The sequence below is a fragment of the Macaca nemestrina genome, chromosome 13 (assembly GCF_043159975.1).
Source record: "Macaca nemestrina isolate mMacNem1 chromosome 13, mMacNem.hap1, whole genome shotgun sequence".
In the NCBI taxonomy this organism is placed as follows: domain Eukaryota; kingdom Metazoa; phylum Chordata; class Mammalia; order Primates; family Cercopithecidae; genus Macaca; species Macaca nemestrina.
Genome location: NC_092137.1, coordinates 39,102,825 through 39,130,169, shown reverse-complemented (window position 1 = coordinate 39,130,169; position 27,345 = coordinate 39,102,825). Strand labels below are relative to the sequence as shown.

General features: G+C 39.5%; 2 protein-coding genes and 1 non-coding gene across 7 annotated transcripts in view; 1 reads left to right on the top strand and 2 right to left on the bottom strand.

Moving 5' to 3' along the window:
- The window catches only part of LOC105464882 (Rho guanine nucleotide exchange factor 33), a 278,945-nt gene that overhangs the window by 72,929 nt on the left and 178,671 nt on the right, over positions 1 to 27,345 (bottom strand). The window lies entirely within an intron of this gene.
- Positions 1 to 27,345, top strand: part of LOC105465416 (SOS Ras/Rac guanine nucleotide exchange factor 1) — a 155,695-nt gene that overhangs the window by 34,538 nt on the left and 93,812 nt on the right. For both annotated transcript variants that reach the window (XM_071076554.1, XM_071076553.1), the window contains exon 2: positions 24,687 to 24,812. In XM_071076554.1, the coding sequence (XP_070932655.1) occupies positions 24,687 to 24,812 (126 nt within the window). The remainder of the gene's footprint in view (positions 1 to 24,686; positions 24,813 to 27,345) is intronic.
- Positions 8,455 to 8,558, bottom strand: LOC112423783 (U6 spliceosomal RNA). The gene has a single exon (XR_003014335.1). It is a non-coding gene; the product is annotated as a U6 spliceosomal RNA (small nuclear RNA).

Below are 27,345 nucleotides of genomic sequence, written 5' to 3'. Positions count from 1 at the left end.
AGACTGGTCTCGAATTCCTGACCTCAGGCGATCCGCCCACCTCGGCCTCCCAAAGTGTTGGGATTACAGGCATGAGCCACCACACTAGGCCTGCTAAAGATTCTTTTTTTTTTTTTTTTTTGAGACGGAGTCTAGCTCTGTCGCCCAGGCTGGAGTGCAGTGACCGGATCTCGGCTCACTGCAAGCTCCGCCTCCCGGGTTTACGCCATTCTCCTGCCTCAGCCTCCCGAGTAGCTGGGACTACAGGCGCCCGCCACCTCACCCGGCTAGTTTTTTTGTACTTTTTAGTAGAGACGGGGTTTCACCGTGTCAGCCAGGATGGTCTCGATCTCCTCACCTCGTGATCCGCCCGTCTCGGCCTCCCAAAGTGCTGGGATTACAGGCTTGAGCCACCGCGCCCGGCCTAAAGATTCTTATAAACAAAAAATACTGTGTGTAAGAGCTCAATTACTGTGTCAGCCATCCCCCAGCCCCCCAAAAGAAGAAAAATGATCATAGAGGAAGAAGTTCCCTGGATTGGCATATTAAAAGGTGCTTGATAAGAGTTTGTTGAACTAAACTAGCCCTAGGCGCTACCATTTGAAGATGAATTATTTGCTATTTAGTAGTCTGCATTTAGTGTTTATGCACAGAGTGGTTTTGTTTTTTCTTTCTTTCTTTTTTTTTTTTTTTTTTTGAGACAGGGTCTCACTCTGTTGCCCAGACTGGAGTGCAGTAGTGTGATCTCAGCTGACTACAACCTCTGCCTCCCAGGCTTAAGTGATTCTCCTGCCACAGCCTCCCAAGTAGCTGGGATTACAAGCGCATGCCACCACGCCTGGCTAATTTTTTTTTTGGTTTTTTTTGTATTTTTAGTAGAGACTGAGTTTCACCATGTTGTCCAGGCTGGTCTCGAACTCCTGACCTCAAATGATCCACCTTCCTTGGCCTCCCAAAGTACTGGGATTACAGGCGTGAGCTGTTTCGCCTGGACCAGAGGTTTTATAAATAGATTATTTCAATAAAAAGAGTGAGACTCAGATCTCAGAAAGAGGATAAATGAAAGCCAAGATTACATCAGTTGATTGACTATACTAGTGCCATGAACATGGGAAGTGTTAGGATATAAAGATAAGTGAGACAGTCACTGCCCTCTAGTAGGAGACTCAAGGACATGTTTTTTTTACTTTTTGGGTTATAATCCAATAGTATTGCTACTTATTTTGTTGTGTAAATTGTTGCAGCTTTGGTCATTGGGAGCTTTTTTAGGTTGGCTTCTTTTCTTTTCTTTTTTTTTTTTTTTTTGAGACAGAGCCTTATTCTGTTGCCTAGGCTGGAGTGCCGTGGTGCAATGGCTCACTGCAACCTCCACCTCCCAGGTTCAAGCAATTCTCGTGCTTCAGCCTCCCGAGTAGCTGGGATTACAGGTGTGTGCCACTATGCCTAGCTAATTTTTTGTATTTTTAGTAGAGATGGGGTTTCACCATGTTGGCCGGTCTAGTCTTGAACTCCTGACCTCAGGGTGATGTGCCCATGTTGGCCAGGGATGGCCAAGGTGCTGGGATTACAGGTATGGGCCACTGTGCTGGGCCAGGTTGGCTACTTTTGAACACTACTTTATGAGTCAACTTTCTTGCTCATTTCTTCCCTATTTTGAGGGCTGCCTAATATTGGATCAGTGTTTTATGAAGAATGTGATCTCTTTACTGGCCACTCTATCAGTATCACGAGAGATGTTTTGTTTTGTTTTGTAAAGGCACATTCATCATTAGCGAAATGGAAATGAAAACCACAGTGAGATACCACTTCATACCAATTAGGGTGGCTGCTATTTAAAATAAAAAACCAAAAACGAAAACCAAAGGACAACCACATGGATGTAAAGAAATTGGAAACTTTGTGCATTGTTGGTGGGAATCTAAAATGGTATAGCTTCTGTAAAAAACAGTATGGCAGTTCATCAGAAAACTAACCATAGAATTACCGTATGATCTAGTAATTCCACTTCTAGCTGTGTACTCCAAATAATTGAAAGCAGGGATTTGAACAGATATTTGTACACCAGTGTTTACAGGCAGCACTTTTCACAATAGCCAAAAGGTAGAAACAAACCACATGTCAGTTACCAGATGAATAGATAAATAAAATGTAGTATATACATACATGTAATAGAATATTATTCAGCCCTAGAAAGGAATGTAATTCCGGTTCTGCAGCATGGGCGAACCTTGAAAACATTTTACCAAGTGAAAAGAAGCCAAAAACAAAAGGACAAATATTACATGATTTCACTTCTAAGATACCTAGAATAGTTCAGTTCATAGAGACAGAAAGTAGAATGGTAGTTTCCAGAGCCTGCAGGGAGGAGGAATTGGGGATTTATTGTTTAATTGGTACAGAGTTCCAGGCCAAGATGATGAAAAAGTTCTGGAGATGGATAGTAGTGATGGTTGCACAACAATGCTACTGAATTGTGCATGTAGAAATGGTTAAATGGTAAATTTTGTGTTGTGTGTATTTTACCACAATTGAAAAAAAAAAAAAAAAGTCACTTCCTTGGCTCCATCCCAGGCATACTAAAGTAGAATTTCTATTGGTGGGGCCTAGAATGCTGCATTAAAAAAAAAAAAAAAAAATCCTTTTCAGTTTATTGTTATGCATGGTTTAAGAACCACTGATACATGGGATTATCTGATGGAAAGTGGGGTAAACTGGATTTTGTTGGTATATCTTTAAAGAGAAATTTATCAGATTGATGAGTTAAAGTATAATCATCTAAGTTTTTATGTTTAATTCAGCTGTTAGTATTTACACCTTACTTCATGTGGTTAATGTGAGTAAGGACTACTAATAATTATTTAGCATTCTACCACATTTTAAAGCACTTTCGGCTGCGTGCAGTGACTCATGCCTGTGATCCCAGCACTTTGGGAAGCCAAGGCCGGAGGATCACTTGAGCCCAGGAGTTCAAGACCAGCCTGGGCAATGTGGCTAAGCCCCATCTCTACAAAAAAATTAAAAATTAGCTGGGTATGGTGGCATGCACCTGTAGTCCCAGTTACTCCAGAGGCTGAGGTGGGAGGACCTCTTGATCCTGGGAGGAGAGGGGAGGCAAAGGTTGCAGTGAACCAAAATTGCATACTGCACTCCAACCTGGGTGACAGAGTGAGACTCTGTCTCAAAAATAAAATAAAGCACTTTCTGACATGTTATCTCATTTGATCATCATGTTATCCTCTGGTGGTGATAATTGCCATTTTCAGGTGAGACGCTTGAGACTTTGGAGATTTAATGAGTTGCCTAAGATTATACAGATAAAGTCAGATGTCCAAGACAGATCTGATTACAACTCCTCTTAGCAGTCTCCAGGAAAAGAGCAGGTGTTATTGAGGCCATTGTAAATATTCTGTTTAATTGTTTTGCCACCCCAAAAATGTAAAATTGCTAAGTTAGTCATGAACCATAGACTTAAGACGACTTTATATTGTAAACATGACTGTTACATGACAGTGCCACTGTTCTTGCCATGTTGGCAGTGGTTAATATTTACAAAACTAAGATACTTTATTCTGTCTAAGAAAGTATTCTTATGAAGTATTACTATATGAATACTTAATAAAATACTAAATAATGTGATTTATCTGGAAATCTAAAGCAGATCTGTGAGTCTGTGGAATTGTTTTTCTTCTCTTCCCTTGCATTGAAGCGGCTTCTATACCCAACCATTTGTGCATAATAGTATAATTTTCAAAAACTGTCACCAGATGCAGTGGCTCATGCCTGTAATCCCAGCACTTTGGGAGGCTGAGGTGGGTGGATCACCTGAGGTCAGGAGTTCAAGACCAGCCTGGCCAAATTGGCGAAATACCGTTTCTACTAAAAATACAAAAATTAGCCAGGCATGGTGGCGGGTGCCTGTAATTCCAGTTACTTGGGTGGCTGAGGCAGGAGAATCGCTTAAACCGGGGAGGCAGAGGTTGCAGTGAGCTGAGATCGTGCCATTGCACTCCAGTCTGGGCAACAGAATGAGACTCTGTCTCAAAAAAAAAAAAAAAAACCACACACAACCGTGACTATTTCCCTTTTGAAGAATGTATTTGTCACAGTTGAGCCCAGGAGTCAACAGACTCCTGTCCTTTCCTAGGACATCCAGCCATGTTTTAGTAAAGTAGAAAGATGTGGGGAAAAGCCATTTCTAGTGTTCCTGTTTTACACTAATTTTCCTCTAGCTTTCCTGTCTACCAACATGGAATTGTCAGGGAAGGGCATTTTTATTTTATAGTGATTTAATATCTAATCACTTCTTATTTTGATAGGACAGGGCATTATATGATAAAATTATTAAAAACGTAATCCAGACTTGCTTCCCAATATGTAGTATGTTAAACTGCCTGTTTGCTAATTGCATGTCTCAAAGATCTCAAGCATAATGGAGTCCAGAACTCTTGATCTCTTGTTCCCTCTCCCACTTATGAAAACATCTGCTCATCTTACAGTATTCCTTATCTTCGTATATGCACCTGTATCTGGTCAGTGATCTGGGCCCTATCTCTTAATTTCATTTCCTTCACTCTCCCCTTCACTTGTATACAGTCTGCTTCCTTTGCCTAGAATGTTATCCCTCTCACTTCACCAATACACTTTTCACCTAAATTCTGCTCACCCTTCAGCTTTCAGCTATAATCTTTTCCAGAACCACTAGGTTAACTTAGGCAGCCATTTAGTAGCCTCATGGTATCCTGTACTTTAACAAGAACATCAATAATAGCTACAGGTAACATTTATTAAAGACTGACAATATATTGGTATGTAATATTACCAGAAGGAGTAATTTGCCCAGGGTTACACTCTGGTAATTGAAAGAACAAATATTTTAATGTAGACAATGTAGCTCACACTTAACCTTCTTACTACTCTGCCTCTTACATAGTTATACTTTTGTTTATTATTATGTTTAAATAAATTGTTTGTTTGATGGTCTAGTTCCCCTATTGTACTTCTAAGCTCCTTGAGGGTGGGGGTTGTGTCTCTTATACTATCTGTTGAATGTGTGCATGTATCATATTTGGGATATAGCCTTTCCATTACTCAGAAAGTCTGAAAAATTGATAAAATTCGTAGGTGGAATTCACAGATGACACTGACCATTTTATTGTCTAGAAATGATAGTTTCTGTAAATGTGAAGAAATCTGTTTAGTTCATCTAGTAAATCAGTTTGCTGTGAAGTGGTCATATATCAAGGAATCTGATTTATTTGGAGAAGTTTGAATTTGAAAAGTTTTTTTCGTTGCTTGTTATGGCTTTGGTTTCCTGGAAACTAGAATCTACTGCTTAGAGGTTATGAGCAAATTAATTGGTGAAGATAGTAGAAAGACACTTGGATCACAGTTGCCATCTCTTGGCATTTTAAGGAAGACTGCCAATGATAGGCAGTAGACATACATCACATGTATTGTGAATTGCCATTCCAGCTTTAAATATACCTCTTAGAATGTGATTGAAACTTAAAATAGGGTAGGATAACTGCCCCTGCCTGGAATCCCAATACTTTGGGAGGCTGAGAGAGAAGGATCACTGGAGCCCAGGAGTTTGAGACCATCCTCAGCAACATAGTAAGACACCCATTTCTACAAAAAAAAATGAAAAAATTAGCTGAGCATAGTGGTGTATGCCTGTAGTCCCAGCTTCTCAGGAGGCTGAGGTGGGAGAATCACTTGGGCCCAAGAGGTCAAGGCTGCAGTGAGCTGTGAACACGCCACTGCAGTCCAGCCTCGTGACAGAGTAAGACCCTGTCTCAAATAAATAAATAAATAAAAATAAAAATAGGATAAGATAGATGGGAACACTAGCAGAGAAAACACTGGGAATTTGATAAAGCACCCCATCTGTGTCAGGACATCATTGATATAGGGATACATGCCACTTTTGGAAGATAAAGAGCATAGTTGAAGAGGAACTAAAAAACCATCAGAGACTCTTCTTGAGTCAGTTCCTTGCTTTATTGGTGGGAACTCTGTTATCACATAGTAATATTTTTAAAAAGTTGTTTAGGAAGGTCATACTGTTTTTAAAGCAAAACATATGAAAAATGATATGAATTTAGCACTTGACACATGTTTGGAATTTGATGTGTGTAGTTATTTTCTGTGGGAAAGGACTTTAAATATATCTTTCCCATGGTTAATATATACACTGGCGTAAACCACATACCAATGAAAATTTTTATTAATTTATATTTTATTTTATATACACATAGACATAAATGTTATAAATGTGCTTAAATATGAGTAATTTTTAGTACAGCTTTAGGGGAGGAATGATTCATTCATTCCCCCTTTTCTATTCACATCCCTGCCTTGCCCAGGACCATTTATAACCCATGTTGACAACAAAGGTTATATTCTTCCATATTTCTCTCCACGCTGTCATGCTCGTGTGTAAATATGTACTTAATTTATAATTACACATACACGTGTATATATGTATATGTGGGGTTTTTTTTTTTTTTTTGAGAATTCCCTGTATTTTACGTTTTTTTTGTGAGTTTTCTCACTTAAGAATACCTCACTTAGCAGGGCGGTGGCTCACGCCTGTTGTAATCCCAGCACTTTGGGAGGCCGAGGTAGGTGGATCACGAGGTCAGGAGATTTGAGACCATCCTGGCTAACACGGTGAAACCCCATCTCTACTAAAAATACAAAAAATTAGCCAGGCATGGTGGAGGGTGCCTGTAGTCCCAGCTACTTGGGAGGCTGAGGCAGGAGAATGGCGTGAACCTGGGAGGCGGAGCTTGCAGTGAGCTGAGATCGTGCCACTGCACTCCAGCCTAGGTGACAGAGCGAGACTCCATCTCAAAAAAAAAAAACAAAACAAAACAAAACAAAAAAAAACACCTCACTTAATAGCTCTAATTTGTTCTTTTTCATGGCTACATATATAGTTGTATTAGTTTGTTAGGGGTGCCATAACAGAGTACCACAGACTGAGTGGCTTAAACAACAGCAATTAATTTTCTCACAGTTTTGGAGGCTAGAAGCCCAAGATGAAGATATTGGTGGGTTGTTTTTTTCTGAGGCCTTTCTCCTTGGCTTAGAGATGGCTGTCTTCTCCCTGTTTCTTCACATGGTCTTTCTTCTGTATTCAAATTTCCTCCTCTTATTAAGGATGCCAGTCTTGAACTGGATTCAGGCCTACCCTAATGACCTCATTTTAACTTAATTACCTCTTTAAAGACTTTATCTCAAAATACATTCACATTTTGAGGTGCTGGGGCTTAGGACTTCATATGAATTTTGGAGGGACACTATTTAGCCCATAATAATCATATTCCACAATGTATCCAACCATTCCCTTACTGGTGGTCATTTATATTATTTCTGTTTTTTGCCACTATGCAATAAAATCTTTGTATGTATACCCTTTTATTTTTACAGGATAAATTCCCAAAAGTGGATTTTCTAGGCAAAGGGGATATTTTTAATTTCGATAGTGGTTGCCAGATTACTTTTCAAAAAGTCTATCAGTTAGCATTTCTACTTGTAAGGTATGAGAATAAACTTTTTCCAAGAACAGTCTATATTCAAGATCCCTCTTCCCTTCTTCCTCCTACCATCTATTCCTTAACTGCTTATAATTTGGGTTTTGCTCCAGCTACTCTATTCATATTCCTCTCTCAAAGGCCACTAATTCTGTGCTATTGCTACATTAATTGTTTAAAAATACTCTGTTGGCGTTTTGCAACATTTGAAGCTCCTGGAGACTGGCTTTTGTGTATTACTTCTTCTGACTTCCTTAAGAATATACCCTAACCACCATTTCCTGATTCTTTTGCCTCATCTTCATCTGCTTGCTGCTTGGATGTAGGTGTGTCCCAAGATTCCATTCTGCTTTAAATTGCTCCTGTCCACCTTGGACTGGGAGATTTTTATCTACTTGTACTATTTCTATTACCTGTGTGAAAGTTAATCATCTGAATTGGGTCATTTTTGTCATACCCAACTAAATCAGTAGAGGGGCCAAGGGGAAAAAGTGTTCAGGGTCTGTAGCATTGCTCTAGAAATGTAATTCTCTGCAAGTCCACCACTAAAACTGCCTATTTATATAAACAAAAACCAGTTTTATCTACGTCTGCTGAGATAACTTGCTACAACTCTGGGACTAATTTTGCTCACCAACTGGAGTTTGCCAGCTCCCCAAAGCCTTACTAATACCAATAAACTTTCTATCAAGACCACATAGAACATTTCTTCCTCTTTATAAAACCCCCAACCATGTCTTTGTTGTTTGGACATACTGAAGACCACCCAGTCTACATCTATGCCCCAAATTACAATTCTTTCTTCCCAAATAAAATGTTAAATTTGGAGGTTTGTATCTACATTTTTATTTGGACTTTGACACCTGTGGGTGACTGGATGAATCCCAGATCCATATTTTTGGCCTTAAGCTCTCTTTTTTTAAAAAATTAAAAAAAAATAATAATGGAACGCTTCACAAATATATATGTCATCTTTGCGCAGGAGCCATCCTAATCTCTGTATCATTTTGTTTTCAGTATACGTGCTGCCGAAGCAAGCACTAAGCTCTTTTTTGAGCCTCAGACATAGCTAGATTTCAACCTGTACTCAAATAAATTTAAAGTAAAATTTGATTATTACTGTAAGATACCTCTGTGGGGATAGCTACTGGGTACAACAAGTAATTAGAATGAACAAGACCTAGTATTTGATAGCACAACAGGGTGACTAGTCAGTAGTAATTTAATTGTACATTTTAAAATAACTGAAAGTATAATTGGATTGTTTGTAGCACAAAGGGTAAATGCTTGAGGGAATGGATACCCCATTTACCATGATGTAACTATTATGCGTTACATATCTGTGTCAGGTGTCTTGTGTACCCCATAAATATACGCACCTGTGTACCCACAAATTTTTTTAAAAATTGGTTTTATCAAAAAGGTTGAATAAGCAAATTTTTATAAAAATATTTACCAATATTTAATAACTATGAGTTTGTTGTTTTTTTTGTTTTTTTTTTTTTTTTGAGACAGAGTCTTGCTCTGTCGGCCAGGCTGGAGTGCAGTGGCGCTTATTGCAACCTCTGCCTCCTGGGTTCAAGTGATTCTCCTGCCTCAGACTTCCAAGTAGCTGGGATTACAGGCACCTGCCACCACGCCTGGCTAATTTTTGTGTTTTTAGTAGAGACAGGGTTTCGCCATGTTGGCCAGGCTGGTGTCAAACTCCTAACCTTAGATAATCCACCTGCCTTGGTCTCCCAGAGTGCTGGGATTACAGGTGTAAGCTACCGTGCTTGGCAAATTTTCTTTTTCTTTTTTTTTCCGAGGACAGAGTCTCACTCTGTCGCCCAAGGTAGAATGCAGTGGCGCGATCTCGGCTCACTGCAGCCTCTGCCTCCAGGGTTCAAGTGATTCTGCTGCCTCAGCCTCCCAAGAAGCTGGGATTACAGCTGCACATTGTCATGGCTGGCTAATTTTTGTATTTTTATTAGAGACGGGGTTTCACCATGTTGGCCAGGCTGGTCTCAAACTCCTGACCTCCAGTGATCCGCCCGCCTACACTTCCCAAAGTGCTGGGATTGAGGCCTGAACCACCACAACCAGCCACTATGAACATTCTTTACTAATAAATAAGCACCATCTTGCATTACAGCTACAAAAATTATTTTTTGTTCTTGTTTTCGAGGCAGGTCTTGTTAGTGGAAGTAGGATTTGAAGTCCTCGGGATAGAAGTATGATGCGGCTATGGGTGCGTTCATAGTTTGAATTAGCTAAGCAGAAATATATGGAAGAGTAGCTGGGACCACCCATGCCCAGTTAATTTTTTGGTTATTTTTTTGGAGAGACAAGGTCTCACTGTGTTGCCCAGGTAGGTCTTGAACTCCTCAGCTCAACCAATATACCTGCCTCAGCCTTCCAAAGTGCTGGTACTATACCCGTGAGCCACTGTTCTTGGCCTCACAAAAATTATTTTGTAGGTTGTATTTTAGCTAGCCTATCATAATTCTTCCAAATTTTTAAATGGTTTCTGTTGCTTATAAAATATTCTCTATTGATAGCCAACAAATTCTAATTTGGTTATTACTAGGCTATCAGTGCAAAAACAAAATTGCAGTTAAAAACTTGTAAAATCTCATATGCCTAAATACCAGGACCGGGTTTATAGTTGTATCAATTTATTTGTTTTTCTTAATACTCAGCATCCAAATTAAAAAGAGGAGTATTTTTGTGTACTTTAAAAAGTGATATACTATTGGCCAGGTGCTGCCGGTGGCTTATGCCTGTAATCCTAGCACTTTGGGAGGCCGAGGCAGGTGGATCACGAGGTCAAGAAGTTGAGACCATCCTGGCTAACATGGTGAAACCCCGTCTCTACTAAAAATACAGAAAAAATGAGCCGGGCGTGGTGGCAGGCACCTGTAGTCCCAGCTACTTGGGAGGCTGAGGCAGGAGAATGGTGTGAACCCCGGAAGCGGAGCTTGCAGTGAGCCGAGATGGTGCGACTGCACTCCAGCCTGGGTGACAGAGTGAGACTCTGTCTCAAACAAAAAAAAAGTGATATACTATTTGTATTTTGTAACATTCATTGAAGAAAACACTTAAGACTTTCAAAACTAGAATAATAATATTTTAATTTCTTAAAGCTTTGAAATACACGTTTAAGCCGGACGCGGTGGCTCAAGTCTGTAATCCCAGCACTTTGGGAGGCCGAGACGGGCAGATCACGAGGTCAGGAGGTCGAGACCATCCTGGCTAACACGGTGAAACCCCGTCTCTACTAAAAAATACAAAAAACTAGCCGGGCGAGGTGGCGAGCGCCTGTAGTCCCAGCTACTTGGGAGGCTGAGGCAGGAGAATGGCGTGAACCCAGGAGGCGGAGCTTGCAGTGAGCTGAGATCCGGCCACTGCACTCCAGCCCGGGCAACAGAGCAAGACTCTGTCTCAAAAAAAAAAAAAAAAAAAAAAAAAAAGAAATATACATTTAAGAGTGCATATAACTTCAGTTTAAATGTTCAGTTTAAATCACGGGTCCCCAACCCTTAGGCTACAGACTGATACTGGTCCATGGCATGTTAGGAACCAGGCCGCACCGCAGGAGGTGAGCAATGGGTAGGTGAGCAAAGCTTCATCTGTATTTACAGCCACTCAGCATCACTTGCATTACCGCCAGAACTCCACCTCTTTTCAGATCAGTGGAGGCATTCAATTCTCAGGAGCACGATCCCCATTATGAACTGTGCATGTGAGGCATCTAGGTTGCACACTCCTTACCAGAATCTAATGCCTGATGATCTGTCACTGTCTCCCATCCCCCCATACGGGACCGTCTAGTTGCAGAAAAACAAGCTCAGGGCTCCCATTGGGTCTACATTATGGTGAGTTGTATAATTATTTTATTACATATTACAATGTAATAATAGAAATAAAGTAAACAATAAATGTAATGCACTTGAATCGTCCCGAAACCATCCTGCCCATCCGAGTGTGTGGAAAAGTTGTGTTGCCCAGAACTGGTCCTGGTGCCAAAACGGTTGGGGACCACTGACTTTACGCATGCTTCCCCACCCACCTTCCCCAAGTCTGTAGAAAAATTGTCTTCCACAAAACCAGTCCCTGGTGCCAAGAAGGTTGGAGACCACTGGTTTAAATAATAATGAAATGAACGTGTATGTACCTAACATACAGGTTAAAAAATGAAGTATTTCTGGCCAGGCACAGTGGTTCACGCCTGTAATCCCAGCACTTTGGGAGGCCAAGGCAGGCAGATCACGAGGTCAGGAGTTTGAGACCAGCCTGACCAACATGGTAAAACTCTGTCTCTACTAAAAATGCAAAAATTAGCCGGGCATGGTGGCACATGCCTGTAATCCCAGCTACTCAGGAAGCTGAGGCAGGAGAATCGCTTGAACTCAGGAGGTGGAGGTTGCAGTGAGCCGAGATTGCACCACTGCACTCCAGCCTGGGCTGGGCAACAGAGTGAGACTCCGTCTCAAAAAAAAAAAAAAAAAAAAGTATTTCTGATATTTTTAAAGGCTTCTGTAGTTTCCTAACTGATTGCATCTTCTTTCCCCTCCCCTGGAGGTAATAGCTGAGTTTTAGATTAATCAAGTACTTAAATTACTTTATAGTTTTGTCACATATGTATACATTAATAAACAATGAATATACTTTGGTTTTGCTTTTTTCTGAACTTGATATAAATGGATCATATTGTTTATATTGTTCTGTAACTTATATTTTTGCCTCATTTTATGTTTTTGAGATTTCATTTATGTTATTGTGTGTAACTTTTAGGTCATTCGTTTGTGCTGGTAAGTAATACTCGTTTTCTAAATCTACAGCAATGTATTGGTCCATTCTAATGTTGATGGACATTCTGGTTATTTCCAAGTTTTGCTTTTTAAGCACTGCTGTTAATGTTTTTGTGCCTGTTCATCTGTTGCACACATGTAAGAGTTCTATAATGTAGCAGTCCTCATCCAATTTATTTATTTATTTATTTTTGAGACAGAGTCTTGCTCTTATCGCCCAGGCTGGAGTGCAGTGGCGTGATCTTGGCTCACTGTGACCTCCGCCTCCCAGGTTCAAGCAATTCTCCTGCCTCAGCCTCCCGAGTAACTGGGACTACAGGCGCATGCCACCATGCCTGGCTAATTTTTGTATTTTTAGTAGAGACGGGGTTTCACCATGTTGGCCAGGATAGTCTCAAACTCTTGACCTCATGATCTGCCCGCCTTGGCCTCCCAAAGTGCTAGAATTACAGGCATGAGCCACTGTGCCTAACCAGTCCCCAACCTTTTTGGCACCAGGGACTGGTTTTGTGGAAGACAGTTTTTCCATGGTGGGGGAATGTTTTTGGGATAAAACTGTTCCACTTCAGATCACCAGGCATTAGATTCTCATAAGGTGTGCAACCTAGATCCCTCACATGCACAATTCACAATAGGTTTCACGGTCCCATGACAATGAGAATCTAATGCTCCTACTGATCTGACAGATGGAGCTCAGGTGGTAATGCTCCCTGGTAGGCTGCTCACCTGCTGTGCAGCCCGATTCCTAATGGGGTTTGGGGGATTTATTGGTTGGCAGCCAGGTGTTGGGGACCCCTCCTATAATGTATTTAGAAGTAGAACTGCTGTATCATAATGTGTGTGTGTGTGTTTAACTTTATTAAATAATGTTAAACTTTAATCCAAATTGTTATTTTTTTATTCCCACCAGTAATGGGTAAAAATTCACATTTCTTTGTATCTTTACCAATACTTGATACTCTTATATTTTAAAATTTTTGTCAAAATAGTAGGTGTAAAATAATGTCTTGTAGTTTTTATTTGTATTTACTTGAAGACAAATAAATGCAAGGCTGAGGCTAGAGATTGAGATTGAGGCTGAGCACCTTTCTAATATTTATGGTGCAGTTGTGTTTCCCCTCCCATGAAATGTCTGTACATGACTTTTGTCCATTTTAGAAAATTGAGGGTTTGTTTTTGTTAAATACTTTGTCATTATTTATCCTGGATATTTCCTTCGTAGGTTATATGTGTCCCAGTGTGTGACTTATCTTTCCACTTTTTGTGATGTGTTGATTAAGCAATAGTTCGTAATGAAATTGAATTAGGATTTTTCTTCATTTTATACTTCTTGTGTCTTTTTAAATAAATTCTTTCCTAACTCAAGTTATAAAGATATCCTGCTATGCTTTTACTAAACATTTCTGAATCTTTTGCTTATCACCGTTATGTACTTGATCCATTTTCAGTTGGTTTTTATATATGGTATGTGATAGGGAATAATTTGCCAATGTCCTAGCACTATATATTGGATGATCCATCCTTTCCTCATGAATCTATACTACTGGCTCTTTGTTTTATATTCTTTTCCTACAGGATCTCCATTATGGTGGTCTTTCTGTTTCTGCACTAATATCTTACTGTCTTAATCATTGTAGCTTAATCATGTCTTTATCTGACAGGAAAAATAGTTTTTTGCCTGATTTTTCTTTATAGGAGTGCCTTAGTTGTTCTTGGCTCTTCTAAATTTAGGATCAACATCTCAATTTTTCGGAAAATTGTTTCAATTTTAATAGGAATTATAATGTTTAGAGTATGGGAGAATTGACATCATGAGATATTATGGTACTTCATTAATACTATTTAAGGTCTTCTAAATGTCGTTCATTAAAGTTTAAAAATTTTTCTTCATAAAGGATCTTTTTTTTTTTTTTTTTTTTTGAGAAGGAGTCTCACTCTGTCATTGGGGCTGGAGTGCAGTGGCATGATCTCGGCTCACTGCAACCTCCGCTTCCTGGGTTCAAGCGATTCTCCTGCCTCAGCCTCCCAAGTAGCTAAGATTACAGATGCACACCACCACACTCATTTAATTTTTGTATTTTTAGTAGAGACAAGGTTTTACCATGTTTGTCATGCTGGTGTCGAACTCCTGACCTCATGTGATCCACCTGCCTTGGCCTCCCAAAGTGCTGGGATTACAGGCGTGAGCCACCATGCCCGGCCCATAAAGGTTTTAGACACATTTTATAAGATTATTTTCATGGTTACTGTATTTTATTTTTGCAACTATCATTAAAAAATTCTATTTTCTGTGTTTTGCTTATGTAGGAGTACAACTATCTTTTATAAATTATTTCAACAATTTTACTAAACTCACTTATTAACTCTTGTAATTTTTCTATGGATTCTTTTGGGTTTTCAATTAGAATAATTATATTACCTGCAAATAATAACAGTTATATTCCTTCCTTTCCAATCTTTTTTGTCTTATTGGCTAGGACCTACAGACAATGTTGAGTAGACATTGTGATAGTAGGTATCCTTGTCTTGTCCCTGGTTTTAAAGGTAGTTCTTTTAGTATTGCACTCTTGATTATGATTTTTGTTGTAGGCTTTTTGCTTATATCCTTTATCAAGTTTAGGAAATGTTCTTCTATTTCTAGGACCTAAGTTTTTGCTTGTATATTTGTTAGGAACCATGAATTGTTACCTTTTCTGTGTCTATTGTCATTTTTCCCCTTTATTTTGTTATTGCAGGAATCACAAAAGATTTACTTTTGTTGAACCAGTCTCAGTTCCTGAAATAAGCCCAAGTCAGTCATGGTGTAGTATCTTTTCTAAACATATCTAAATTTGGTTTGCTACTCTTTTTTTTTTTTTAAGGTAAGGTCTCACTCTGTCACCCAGGCTGGAGTGCAGTGGTGTGATCTTGGCTTACTGCAGCCTCCGCCTCCTGGGCTCAAGCAATTCTCCCACCTCAGCCACCCCAGTAGCTAGGAACACAGGTGTGTGCTACCACGCCTGGCTAATTTTTGTGTTTTTGGTAGTGATGGGTTTTTGCTTTGTTACCCAGACTGGTCTTGAACTCTTGAGCTCAAGCCTCAGCCTCCTAAAGTGGTGGAATTACAGGCATGAGCCATCACACCCGGCCCAGTTTGCTACTTTTGTTTATGATTTTTTTTCATCTATGTCCATGAGCAGTTATTCTTTCCTAGATAGTGTTGGTTTGGTTTAGTGTCAGTTGTACACAGCACACATTGTATGAGGTTGGAATTGTCTATTTCTGGAAAGATAAAATTACCTTCTTTGTGGGAAGATTTTAAACCTTTGATACAATTTCTTTAATGATTAGAAAACTATTAGAAATGTTTTATTTCTTTTTGAGTCAGTTTTGTGTGTGTGTGTGTGTTTTTTTTTTTTTTTTTTTTTTTTTGAGACGGAGTCTCGCTCTGCTGCCCAGGCTGGAGTGCAGTGGCCGGATCTCGGCTCACTGCAAGCTCCGCCTCCCGGGTTCACGCCATTCTCCTGCCTCAGCCTCCCGAGTAGCTGGGACTACAGGCGCCCACCACCGCGCCCGGCTAGTTTTTTGTATTTTTTAGTAGAGACGGGGTTTCACCGTGTTAGCCAGGATGGTCTCGATCTCCTGACCTCGTGATCCGCCCGTCTCGGCCTCCCAAAGTGCTGGGATTACAGGCTTGAGCCACCGCGCCCGGCTTGAGTCAGTTTTGATAATTTACAATTTTTAGGAATTTGTTCACTTTACCTAAATGTTTAAAGCTTTTCTTGAAGTTTCTCATAATTTTCTCTTTTTAAACTGCTATGTTTGTAGTCATGCCCCTCCTTCTTGTGTATAATACAGTAATATTTGTGCCTTCTCTTTTTTTCTTGATCTTTTAGCAATTTTTCTATTAGTACTTTTCAAAGTATCAACTTTGTTTTTAATTTTTTTAATTTTAAACATTTATTATAATATTTTGAGAGGGAGTCTCTCTGTTTTGTCCAGGCTGGTCTCGGACTCAGGTAATCCTCCCGCTTCAGCCTCTCCCAAGTGGATGGGATTACAGGCGTCAACCACCACACCTGACTCTCAAGTTTGTTTTTTATTTATTAACTGTTGCTTTTCTTTATTTCTTTCCTTCTTTTAAAGGAGAAAAAAAGGTTGAAAAAAATGTAGGAGCCACTTGATAAAAGAATTTCAGGTTTGTTTCCCTAGATGTAATACAGGAACCTTAAACTCATGTCAGACTTGAATTTCTTATCTTTCCTGGAAAATATTGTCTTCTAGTATTTCCTATCCTAAGTTGGTGGTTCTCTCTTGTTGATGCCCCCACCACCCAAAAAAATAGTTATCCCAGCCTACCTCCTTTTACCTTAACAGGCCATTCTTTCCCACCTCCCACTGTTTCTGCCTCGGTCCAGGTCTTCATTCTCTCTTCTTACAGAGCCTGTGGCATCATTCCAACTAGTTTTGTTTCCTTCAGCCTCATCTCTTTTAACCCATCCTTCATACTGACATTTTTTACTTCAGCAAACAGTCCAAATGTCCATGTCTCATTTAAAACCTTAAAATTATTTTCTGCTACCCTGATCACTTCCCAACTCTTTAGCATGATATGCAACCTGGGCCTTCCAGTCTCCCTACATGTACTCTTTGGTCCATGGTCCAACCTAGTTGCCCCAACACATCATTTTGTTCTTGGTCTCTATGCCTTTTTTTTTTCTGAGACGGAGTTTTGCTCTGTCGCCCAGGCTGGAGTGCAGTGGCACAATCTTGGTTCACTGCAACCTCTGCCTCCCAGTTTCAAGTGATTCTCATGCCTCAGCTTCCCGAATAGCTGGGACTACAGGCATGTGCCACCATGCCTGACAATTTTTTTTTTTTTTTTTTGAGAGAGAGTTTTGCTCTTTTTGCCCAGGCCGGGGTGCAATGGCGCGATCTTGGCTCACCGCAACCTCCACCTCCCAGGTTCAAGCGAATCTCCTGTCTTAGCCTCCCAAGTACCTGGGATTACAGGCACGTGCCACTACACCCGGCTAATTTTGTATTTTTCGTACAGATGGGGTTTCTCCATGTTGGTCAGGCTGGTCTTGAACTCCTGACCTCAGTTGATCGCCTGCCTCGACCTCCCAAAGTGCTGGGATTACAGGCATAAGCCACCGCACCCAGCCAGAGAAAATATTTTTAGTTTGTTTATGGGAAAGATGTAAGTGCTCTGATTTGTTTGATTTTTGTCTTTTTAAATTTAATTTTTCTTCCCCCCCCCCCCCGAGATGGTCTCACTCTGTTACCCAGGCTGGAGTGCAGTGGCACCATCTCTGCTCACTGCAACCTCTGCCTCCTGGGTTCAAGCAATTCTCCTGCCTCAGTTGGGACTACAGGTGTGCCCCACCACGCCTGGCTAATTTTTTATTTTTGTTAGAGATGGGGTTTCACCATGTTGGCCAGGCTGGTCTGGTTTTTTTTTTTTTTTTTCCCTGAGATGCAGTCTCACTCTCACTCTCATCCAGACTGGAGTGCAGTGGCACGATCTTGGCTCACTGTAGCCTCCACCTCTTGGGTTCAAGTGATTCTCCTGCCTCAGCCTCCCCAGTAGCTGGGATTATAGGTGGGCACCACCACACCTGGCTAATTTTTGTGTTTTTAGTACACACAGGGTTTCATCATGTTGCTCAGGCTGGTCTCAAACTCCTGACCTCAGGTGATCCACCCACCTCAGCCTCCCAAAGTGCTGGGATAACAGGCGTAAGCCACCGCTCCCAGCCCAAGCTGGTCTTAAATTTTATTTCTTGATGGAAGATTTTTGCCTTGGTTTTTAACCTCAGAGTGAGGACAAATAAGCACCTAAAGCATCAAACATTGACTAAAGAATTGTAACACTAAGAAAGAGATTTTGATGATTCCAATCTTTATTATTTAGCTTTGAGAATACCAGTTTTATCTCAAATTCTGTCTTTATGTGTATAAATAAAAGTAGCAGATCTGAGCTCAAGACATGACAGAACATAATTTAGAATCTTTTCCAGTTCTCCAGAGAGCCATTAACTAGCAAGCGATATGAAAGATTCATCAGAATTCAACATAATATTTTCTGGCAGTTTACCCAAGGGGTTCCTGAATACACTTGAAGGACTTACTTATCAAACAACTAGGAATTGATATATACCTAAATCCCTTTGCCTTTTCAGATTCCATAAAACCTGACAATAACAGCCAACAAAGTTACTTCAGAATCTGCTGGAACTTACTAGAGACAAAATGAACTGTCCAGATAGAATCGAGTAGTCCTTAAGGAAAGTTTATAATTCCAGAGTTTTCATCTTTAATTGAATATAGTGATTACTCCTTAAAAGAACAATTACTATAAAATTCTTATTCAGGCTGTTGTTAATTATTTAGTAATATTTAAATTACTTTAAGAAAATACAGTTAAAGTATATGAAATTTTCTGTCAGTAAACATAAGTATAAAATGTAATGTTTTTTGAAAACTATTAGGTTGGTGCAAAGGTAATTGATGTTTTGCCATTAAATGGCAAAACTGGGAAAACCCACATAGTTTAAACCCAGTTTGAAGTGCTTATTTATAATTGCTCATAAACACATGCAACTCAGAATCAGCTGTACATGGCCTCTGAAGACTGCCGTAAGATTTGACAGGGTAACCTATTCTATACAGAGTTGAAGAACTTGGATCATTTGATCTATTAAATGTGTCTGAGTACCATTTATGATGAAATGGAGCACTTTGGCTGTAACACTATCTCATGGAATAGAAGTGTTTTTATTCTGCCTACATGTGAAATATAATACTACTTCTGTTTGCTATCTAAAGAAATATCCTAACAGCATCTTCTTGAAAGAATAAAGAACAGCCTGTGTATTTTTAGGAGTTGGTACTCTGCTTGCCTTTTAAGTATGGATCATTGCCTTTGTTTTTCAGTTAAGAGTTTTTAAGTTTTATTTTTGTTTTCAAGGGGGTAAAACAGTTTATCGATCTCTTAAATACATGGATGAGTTTTGTGATTCCCATTTGACGATTTTAAGATGTGAGAAAGGTTAATGTCCAGAAGCTAAGAAGTGCGGTTGGCATCATGCCTTATTTTCTGTTTAAGCCAACTGATGATTTGTTTGATTTATTTAATAGTTCTTCTTTGGATATTAGTAACCACCAATAAATAAAACTGAATATGAATTTCCAAAGCTTTGCTTATACAAAGTGCCAAACTTAATCAACATTTGAATTATATGTGCTAGAATTATAAGCAGTATCACATTGTTGTTTTTAACCATTGCATTTTCACCGTTGTGGCTATATACAACTCTATATAATTAACATCTGTTTTAGTTCTAACTGTTTTTGTATGGTGAATGGTTTCTGCTTTAAAGGCTTATGCTCCTGAAATCAGCCAAACACAACCAGACTCTCTAGTCTTACCATCACACCTTTTCAGTTTTAATTCCAAGAAAGAAATATTTTATTCCCCTCACCTCTATAACACAGAAGCCTTGAGTATCCCCTGAATCGTCAGAGGTTTAGAGTGAAAAGGAGAAAATTATAAGTATATAAAGCCCTGCCCAGTTGGAACATCACTGTCCAAAAGAGGAAGTAGACAAGAGAACATGTAATTATAAGTCAACATGATAAACCCAATAACAGAAATGTGGTACATAGTACAGGGATTAACCCAGGGAAGAGTATAAGGACCATATGAGCAGGGATTATGTTTGATTCATATCTGTATATCCAGCACCTAACAAAGAGTCTGGTATTTAATAGATTCAACAAATCAGTTAAATGAATGAGATTAATTCTGCCTTAAAGATAAGAAACAAGGAAGTCTTCCTAAATGGGGTGTAATCTGGGTTTTGAAATTCAAATAGCTTAGAAGAAGAGGACAAAGAAAAAAAATTGGAAAAAAAAAAAAAAGCCAAATAGGCAGATAAAAAAAGTTAAGAAAATGAATGACAGGCATGGGGAACAGTGTGAGTGAAACTGCATGCCGTGTTTTAGCAAACTGCAAATAGTTCAGATTGCATCAGCATAAAGTGTAAATTGAAGAGCAGCTGGAAATGGAGCTATATTAGTGAAGAATTATATACAAGGGCTTCTTTGAAAAACAATGAACTTTACAAAAAAACTTAATCATACTTTCTTGAATACTTTCTAAAACATGTTTTGGGATGTCTAGACCGTTTCTTCAAAGGCCTTTGATATTTTTAAAAGGTAATTAGAATTGTTGATGAAATATTTTCATTTTAACATTTATTATCTTCTCTAACATTTGAGATTTATGTCAGATTTTTAATATTTTATATAACTTATAAACATTGCGGTCCTTTGTGTAACCAATGATGATTTTCCCTTTTCAAATTAAAAAGATTTATAGGACTGTATTTGCATTTATGACGTGAGATAGATGTGTATTAAATAGTATGACAACATACTTCAAGCCAAGTTTTATATGGAAGCCCACTATGTAAGTAGATATGGTCCATGGGCATCCACTCCCTACACTTATGGGTCTACTAGGGTACTCTGCAGATTCCTCCAGGTTCAACAGTCAAGAGTTTAGTGGAAAGAGCCAAGAGGCCTGGGTTCAGTATTTACAGTTAGTGACTGGATTGTGGGTGTCTCCTTTTTCTTTCTCATCGTCTAAATAGAGGGACTGTCTGGGTGCAGTGGCTCACGCCTGTAATCCCAGCACTTTGGGAGGTCAAAGTGGGCGGATCACTTGAGGTCAGGGGTTCGAGACCAGCCTGGCCAACATGGTAAAACCCTGTCTCTACTAAAAATACTAAAAAAAAATTAGCCCAGCGTGGTGGCAGTCACCTGTAATCCTAGCTATTTGGGAGGCTGAGGCAGGAGAATTGCTTGAACCCGGGAGGTGGAGGTTGCAGTGAGCCAAGGTCGCACCACTGCACTCCAGTCTGGGCGACAGCAAGACTCTGTCTCAAATAAATAAATACAGTAAATAGAAGGACTTAGTTAAATGACTTCTAAAGTCCCTTTTAACTCTAAGTCTGTGGTTTTATAAATCTGTAGCTATAGTTTATGTGATGCTGGGGCTTTGAACTGGAATGTAACCCCCCAATTATAGCTACGTTTTCCAGGACTACATCTAAGTGAAATCAGGAGCAGTCTATATTGTGTTTTTCTAAAAAACTTAAGTTGTTCTTTTTTTCATGTTAAATTTAAGATTTTGGTAGAATAGGTGGAACTATCTCACAGATAATTTGAAGTTTGGGTCTAAAACTGAGGAGAGAAATCAGGACTAGGGATAGATTTGGGGTTATCCATACAGGTGACTGTTAAACGTGGAAGTAAATGAGGTTATTTAGGGGGCAGAAGAGAAGGGAGTGAACAATCAAGAGTAGAAGGGGTGGAGGAATGGAGGAAGATATGGAACTCTACAAGGACATGGAAAAGGAATAAGGAAAGTAGGGAAGAAATTGAATAGAGTATGTCCTAGTACTAAGGAAAGAGTTTTCAGAAATGAACTTGACTGAGAGAACCAGATAGAAATAGCCCACCATATGGTGTTAGCATTCACTGCCAAATGAAGATGTTGGTCATTAAGATAAAGGTTATCTGAAAAGACAGTTTAAGCCATTGGGGGCATGCAAATTGGTGTACAAAAAGAAAACTTTTGCAAGTTCCAGGGTTTTTTTTTTTAAAGGTCATGCTAAGTATTGAAGAGGAATAAGTTTATATGGTTTGATACCTACACACATTAATCAGAGTGTGGTGGTATAGTGAATGGAGAGCACAGAACTCAGAATTATGAATTCTGGGTTCTAGTACACACTCTCTATTGTTTTAACTGTGCAACCATCCAGTCACCTAACAGGGTGGAGATACTTCTAAACAGATAAATTATAATCAGATTGCTAATTGTTGTACTCAATATCAGAACTTCTTGGGCAAATGATTTAAGCCTTCTGGGTTTCTTCACCTGTAAAATTAAATTGTTAAGAAAAATTTGTTTTAGGCCAGACACAAGGTCTCATGCCTGTAATCCTAGCACTTTGGAAGGCCAAGGCATGTGGATTACCTAAGGTCGGGAGTTTGAGACCAGTCTGGCCAACGTGGTGAAACCCCGTCTCCACTAAAAATACAGAAATTGGCCGGGCATGGTGGCAGGTCCCTGTAATCCCAGCTACTAGGGAGGCAGAGACAGGAGAATTGCTTGAACCCAGGAGGCGGAGGTTGCAGTGAGCCGAGATCACGCCACTGCACTCCAGCCTGGGTGGCAGGGTGAGACCCTGTCTCAAAAAAATAATAAATAAATAAATTTTGTTTTAAAGCTCATAATCTATGTAGTACCTCTTAATGCAGTTCTGGATTGTTACAATGCTGTTTGCCTTTAAAATGTGTATGAATGCATACATATATATGTATACGTATACATATATGTACTTTTTTTTTTTTTTTTTTTTTTTGGAGATGGAGTCTGGCGCTGTCGCCCAGGCTGGAGTGCAGTGGCCGGATCTCAGCTCACTGCAAGCTCCGCCTCCCGGGTTTGCGCCATTCTCCTGCCTCAGCCTCCGGAGTAGCTGGGACTACAGGCGCCCGCCACCTCGCCCGGCTATTTTTTTGTATTTTTTAGTAGAGACGGGGTTTCACTGTGTTAGCCAGGATGGTCTCGATCTCCTGACCTCGTGATCCACCCATCTCGGCCTCCCAAAGTGCTGGGATTACAGGCTTGAGCCACCATGCCCGGCCATATATGTACTTTTTAAGAATTATTATATAGGATATTATCTTTTATTGTTGTTTTGAGACAGGGTCTCCCTCTGTTGGCCAGGCTGGAGTACAGTGGTGTAATCATAGCTCACTGCAGCCCTGGCATCCTGGATTTAAGCGATCCTTCCACCTCAGCCTCTGGAGTAGGTGGGGACTACTACAGGCATGTGCCAGCCTACTGGGCTTTTTTTTTTTTTTTTTTTTTTTTTTTGGTAGAGACAGGTTTTCCCTGTGTTGCCTAGGCTGGTCCTGAACTCCTGGCCTTAACTGTTCCTCATTGGTCAGCCTCAAAGTGTTAGGATTACAGGCATTAGCCACCACTCCCAGTCTAGTACACTGTTTATAAAATTTTCCCTGTACACTGAGGCTGTCACACCCTCTCAGTTATTGAAGTGTAGTAGGACAGGCCATATTGTGTGCTCTGAGCCAGTGAGTACTGTGCACTTTCATCCAGTAAGTGCCCTACCCACTTGTTGGAGAGTTGAGCATGTTTTGGAACATGTTAGTGTTTCTCTCCTGGTACTGTCTTTTCTTGCCATTTATTTAGTAAGGAACAAAGGGATGCAAGTAAAGACTATCATGCTGTTTATTAACATGCAAGCTTTACAGAGGCCACTGGCCTGAGATTCAACTGAAGAAATGGTCAAGGCTGCTTTCCAGTGTGGACTCTTAAGTAAAACTTTTAATTAAAAAAAAAAAAATTAAAGAAATGATTGAGGAGAAAGAAGGTAAAGATTATTAGCCCACCAATATTCCTAAAGTATAGACAGTCACAAATTTTGTGTCCTTTGATATAGGGTGACTTTGTGTTCACAAATATTATTTAAATTTTTCAAGCTTGTAATATATGTGCCCTGCATAGTCGTTGCTGCCATAGATACACCGGTGAATTTGATGAGATATGCTCTTCCTGGATTTTATCATTTATTAGGAATGGTAAAATTAAACAACAGTCAGAGGCCCATAGGAGTTCAGTTTTGCCCAAGCAGAATGTTGAATAAATGTTCTAACTGGTTCCTGGCAAAAATCATATAAACTGTATCTTTTATCATCACCTCGGCCTCTCCCTTTCCCCATTTCTGCAATGTATTGTAACCACAGTATGAGAAAAAACATGCTGAAATTAGTTAGGTAAACTGGATCTCCAGGAACATATAACTTTGTGACTGGGAAAAAGGGTTGAGAACTCCTGACTTCTAGGTCAGTATCATTCAAATATGTGCTTGCAAGCCAGACCACATTTTTAAGTACAAACCCACTTTTTTTTTTTTTTTTTTTTTTTTTTTTTTGAGACACAGTCTTGCTCTATCGCCCAGGCTGGAGTGCAGTGGCACGATCTTGGCTCACTGCAGCCTCTGCCTCCTGGGTTCCAGCAATTCTCCTGCTTCAGCCTCTTGGATAGCTGGGATTACAGGCGCACACCACCATACCTGGGTAGTTTTTGTATTTTTAGTGGAGATGGGGGTTCACCATGTTGGCCAGGCTGGTCCCAAACTCCTGACCTCAGGTGATCTGTCCGCCTCAGTCTCCCAGAGTGCTGGGATTACGGGCATGAGCCACCGTGCCCGGCCACAAACCCACATTTTTTAAAGTTTTAAAAATTTGTTTAATGATATGGAACCCACGTTTTAATTACTTTGCTTTTTGTTTATAGGTCCAGGGGCAAGTTCATCCTACTCTCGAGTCTAATGATGATGCTCTTCAGTATGTTGAAGAATTAATTTTGCAATTATTAAATATGCTATGTCAAGCTCAGCCCCGAAGTGCTTCAGATGTAGAGGTATGACAAATGTTGTCTTGTATTTACTTTATATCTAATTTGTGTGTTGGCTGTAATGTCAGTGAAGGGGGAAAGAATTTGCTCCATATATATATATATATGGTATATAAGAAAATGCAGCCTGGATTTTACTCTTTACAGGTTGAGTATCCCTTATCCAGAATGCTTGGGAACAGAAGTGTTTTAGATTTTGAGGTTTTGGGGTTTTTTTTGTTTTTTTTGTTTTTTTTGTTTTTTTGAATATTTGCTGTATACTTACTGGCTGAGCATCCCAAATCCAAAAACCCAAACTCTGAAGTGTTCCAGTGAGCATCATGTCAGCGTCTAGAAGTTTTGAATTTTGGCCTGATGTGGTGGCTCAAGCCTGTAATCCGAGCACTTTGGGAGGCCAAAGCGGAAGGATCACTTGAGCCCAGGAGTTTGAGACCAGCCTGGGAAACAAAGTGAGACCCCATCTCTAAAAAAAATTTGTTTTTAATTAGCTAGGCATGGTGGCATGTGCCAGTCTGTAGTCCCAGCTACTCAGGAGGCTGAGACACAAGGATCACTTGAGCCCAGGAGATGGAAGCTCCAGTAAGCCCTGAATGAAAGAGTGGAACCCTGTCTCAAAAAAAAAAAAAAAAAAAAAGAAGCTAAAAGTTTCAGATTTTGGATTTTTGGATTAGGGATAATCAGCCTGTATTGCATATATGATAGTTTATATATATTCCAGCTGTTAAACTATTCATTTTTTGTTTGTAAGCTAAACTGAACAATTTCTTGATGATAGAATGATATACCCATACTTTTAGGAGTGGCATATGTCCAAGCATTTCTTTTATTAAAGCCAGCTAACATTCCAAAAACATTTCTGTTAATGTTTTGATCTTCAGTTGTTACATGTATTTTAAGTCGTAAGTGAATTATTTCCTAGCAATTGAGAGAGAGGGAATCATCTAAACACCTAGGAAGGAGGTTCTGTAATCTCTTAAAAAGATGATATGGCCCCTGTCTTTTTAGGGCTTATGATTTAATGGAGATACAGATAGATATGTAGTCAGTAACATAATGTGATATTCTATGAGTAAAGAGTATATGGGAAACCATGAAAGGGGCAACTAATAGAGGCTTTGGGGTTTGGGATAGCTTCCAGGAAGAAGATATATCTAAACTGAGTTCAGAAGGAGTCGAAAGTTGGAGAGAAAAAAAGGTTTGAAGTACCAACTGTAGAAAATGGGAGATACAGCTAGAAATAGAAAGAGTTCTCTGGCAATGATGAAGGACCATTTGACTTTAACGACTTCAAGTGTACAGTAGTTCAAATCTTTGAGTTTCTGTGACTTTGCTTTTGCAGCACTCAAGTGTGAGCACAAAAAAAAGATAGTTGGACTGAATGGTGTTTCCTCATGGATGTATAGCAGCAGAACAGTAGGGCAAGGGAATTGTAAAAACTGGTAATAGCAGTGCTTTGCAACCTTTTCAGGACACAACACACATAGAATGTAATGTTTTTATGGCACACAGTGATTTGGTAGGAAGTAATCTCTAGCAACCTCAGGCCTTGTCCTGCTCCCCTGACGCTGAGGAATTGATAGACAGGCACATCCAATGAGAAACTGCTGAGAAGAGCATCACTGAATCAAAATTGGATAAGGAAAAAAGTGAAATGTGATAATAGCTGATTGGTTTGCTATATAGTATTATGCACTAGTCTGAATACTTTCATGCTTTGTATTTCATTTAAACCTTGTAATAATCCCATCAAAATGGTATTGGTTTTTTCCCTACTAGAATGTAAGCTCCAGGGATTTTTTTTTTTTTTTTTTTTTTTTTTTTACTTGTTCACTGTTGAATCACCAGCACCGAAAACAATATCTGGCACAGAGAAGACACTCAGAAATATAAGTTGAATGAATGAATGTGGAAACTGAAGCACAGAGAGGTTGAATAACCTGCCCAAGGTCATAGTTATTAAGTAGTGAAGCCAAGACTTTTAACCAGAAAGTCTAGCTTTTTGAGCATGCATTCTAATACCAGGTAGGAGAGGGCACATATAATGGAAAAACATGGAGAGAACAGGGTACTAGAGTTCTCAGTAAGGTCAGAGAACTGATAATATTAGGACATCTGAAAGAGATAAATAGAATAGATTGAGATGAGAGAAAGAGTTGTTTGAATGTAAGATTTCATTAAGTAACATAGTTACAAAGCAGGATGTGGCTAGACCAGGGGTGAAGGTCCCCAAGATGAGGTGTTTATGGAATTAAGAGGCCAGGGTATTTTGTGTGTCCCTAATGTAAACCATAAAGTTGGACAGAATGGTAGCAGGACTTTACATAAGAATGGAAGAGTGATGTTAATACCTCTTAATACCACCACAGTGGGGTTTAGGTTTCAACATGAATTTGGGAGGGGCACAAACATTTGGACCATAGCAAATGGTGTCTTATATTCTTTTATCAGGAAATAATTTTCCATTTTCCTCATTCACTAGGATTCAGTATTTCTTTAATACACTTACAAAACTTTCTATTAAAATAACAAGGTTCCTAAA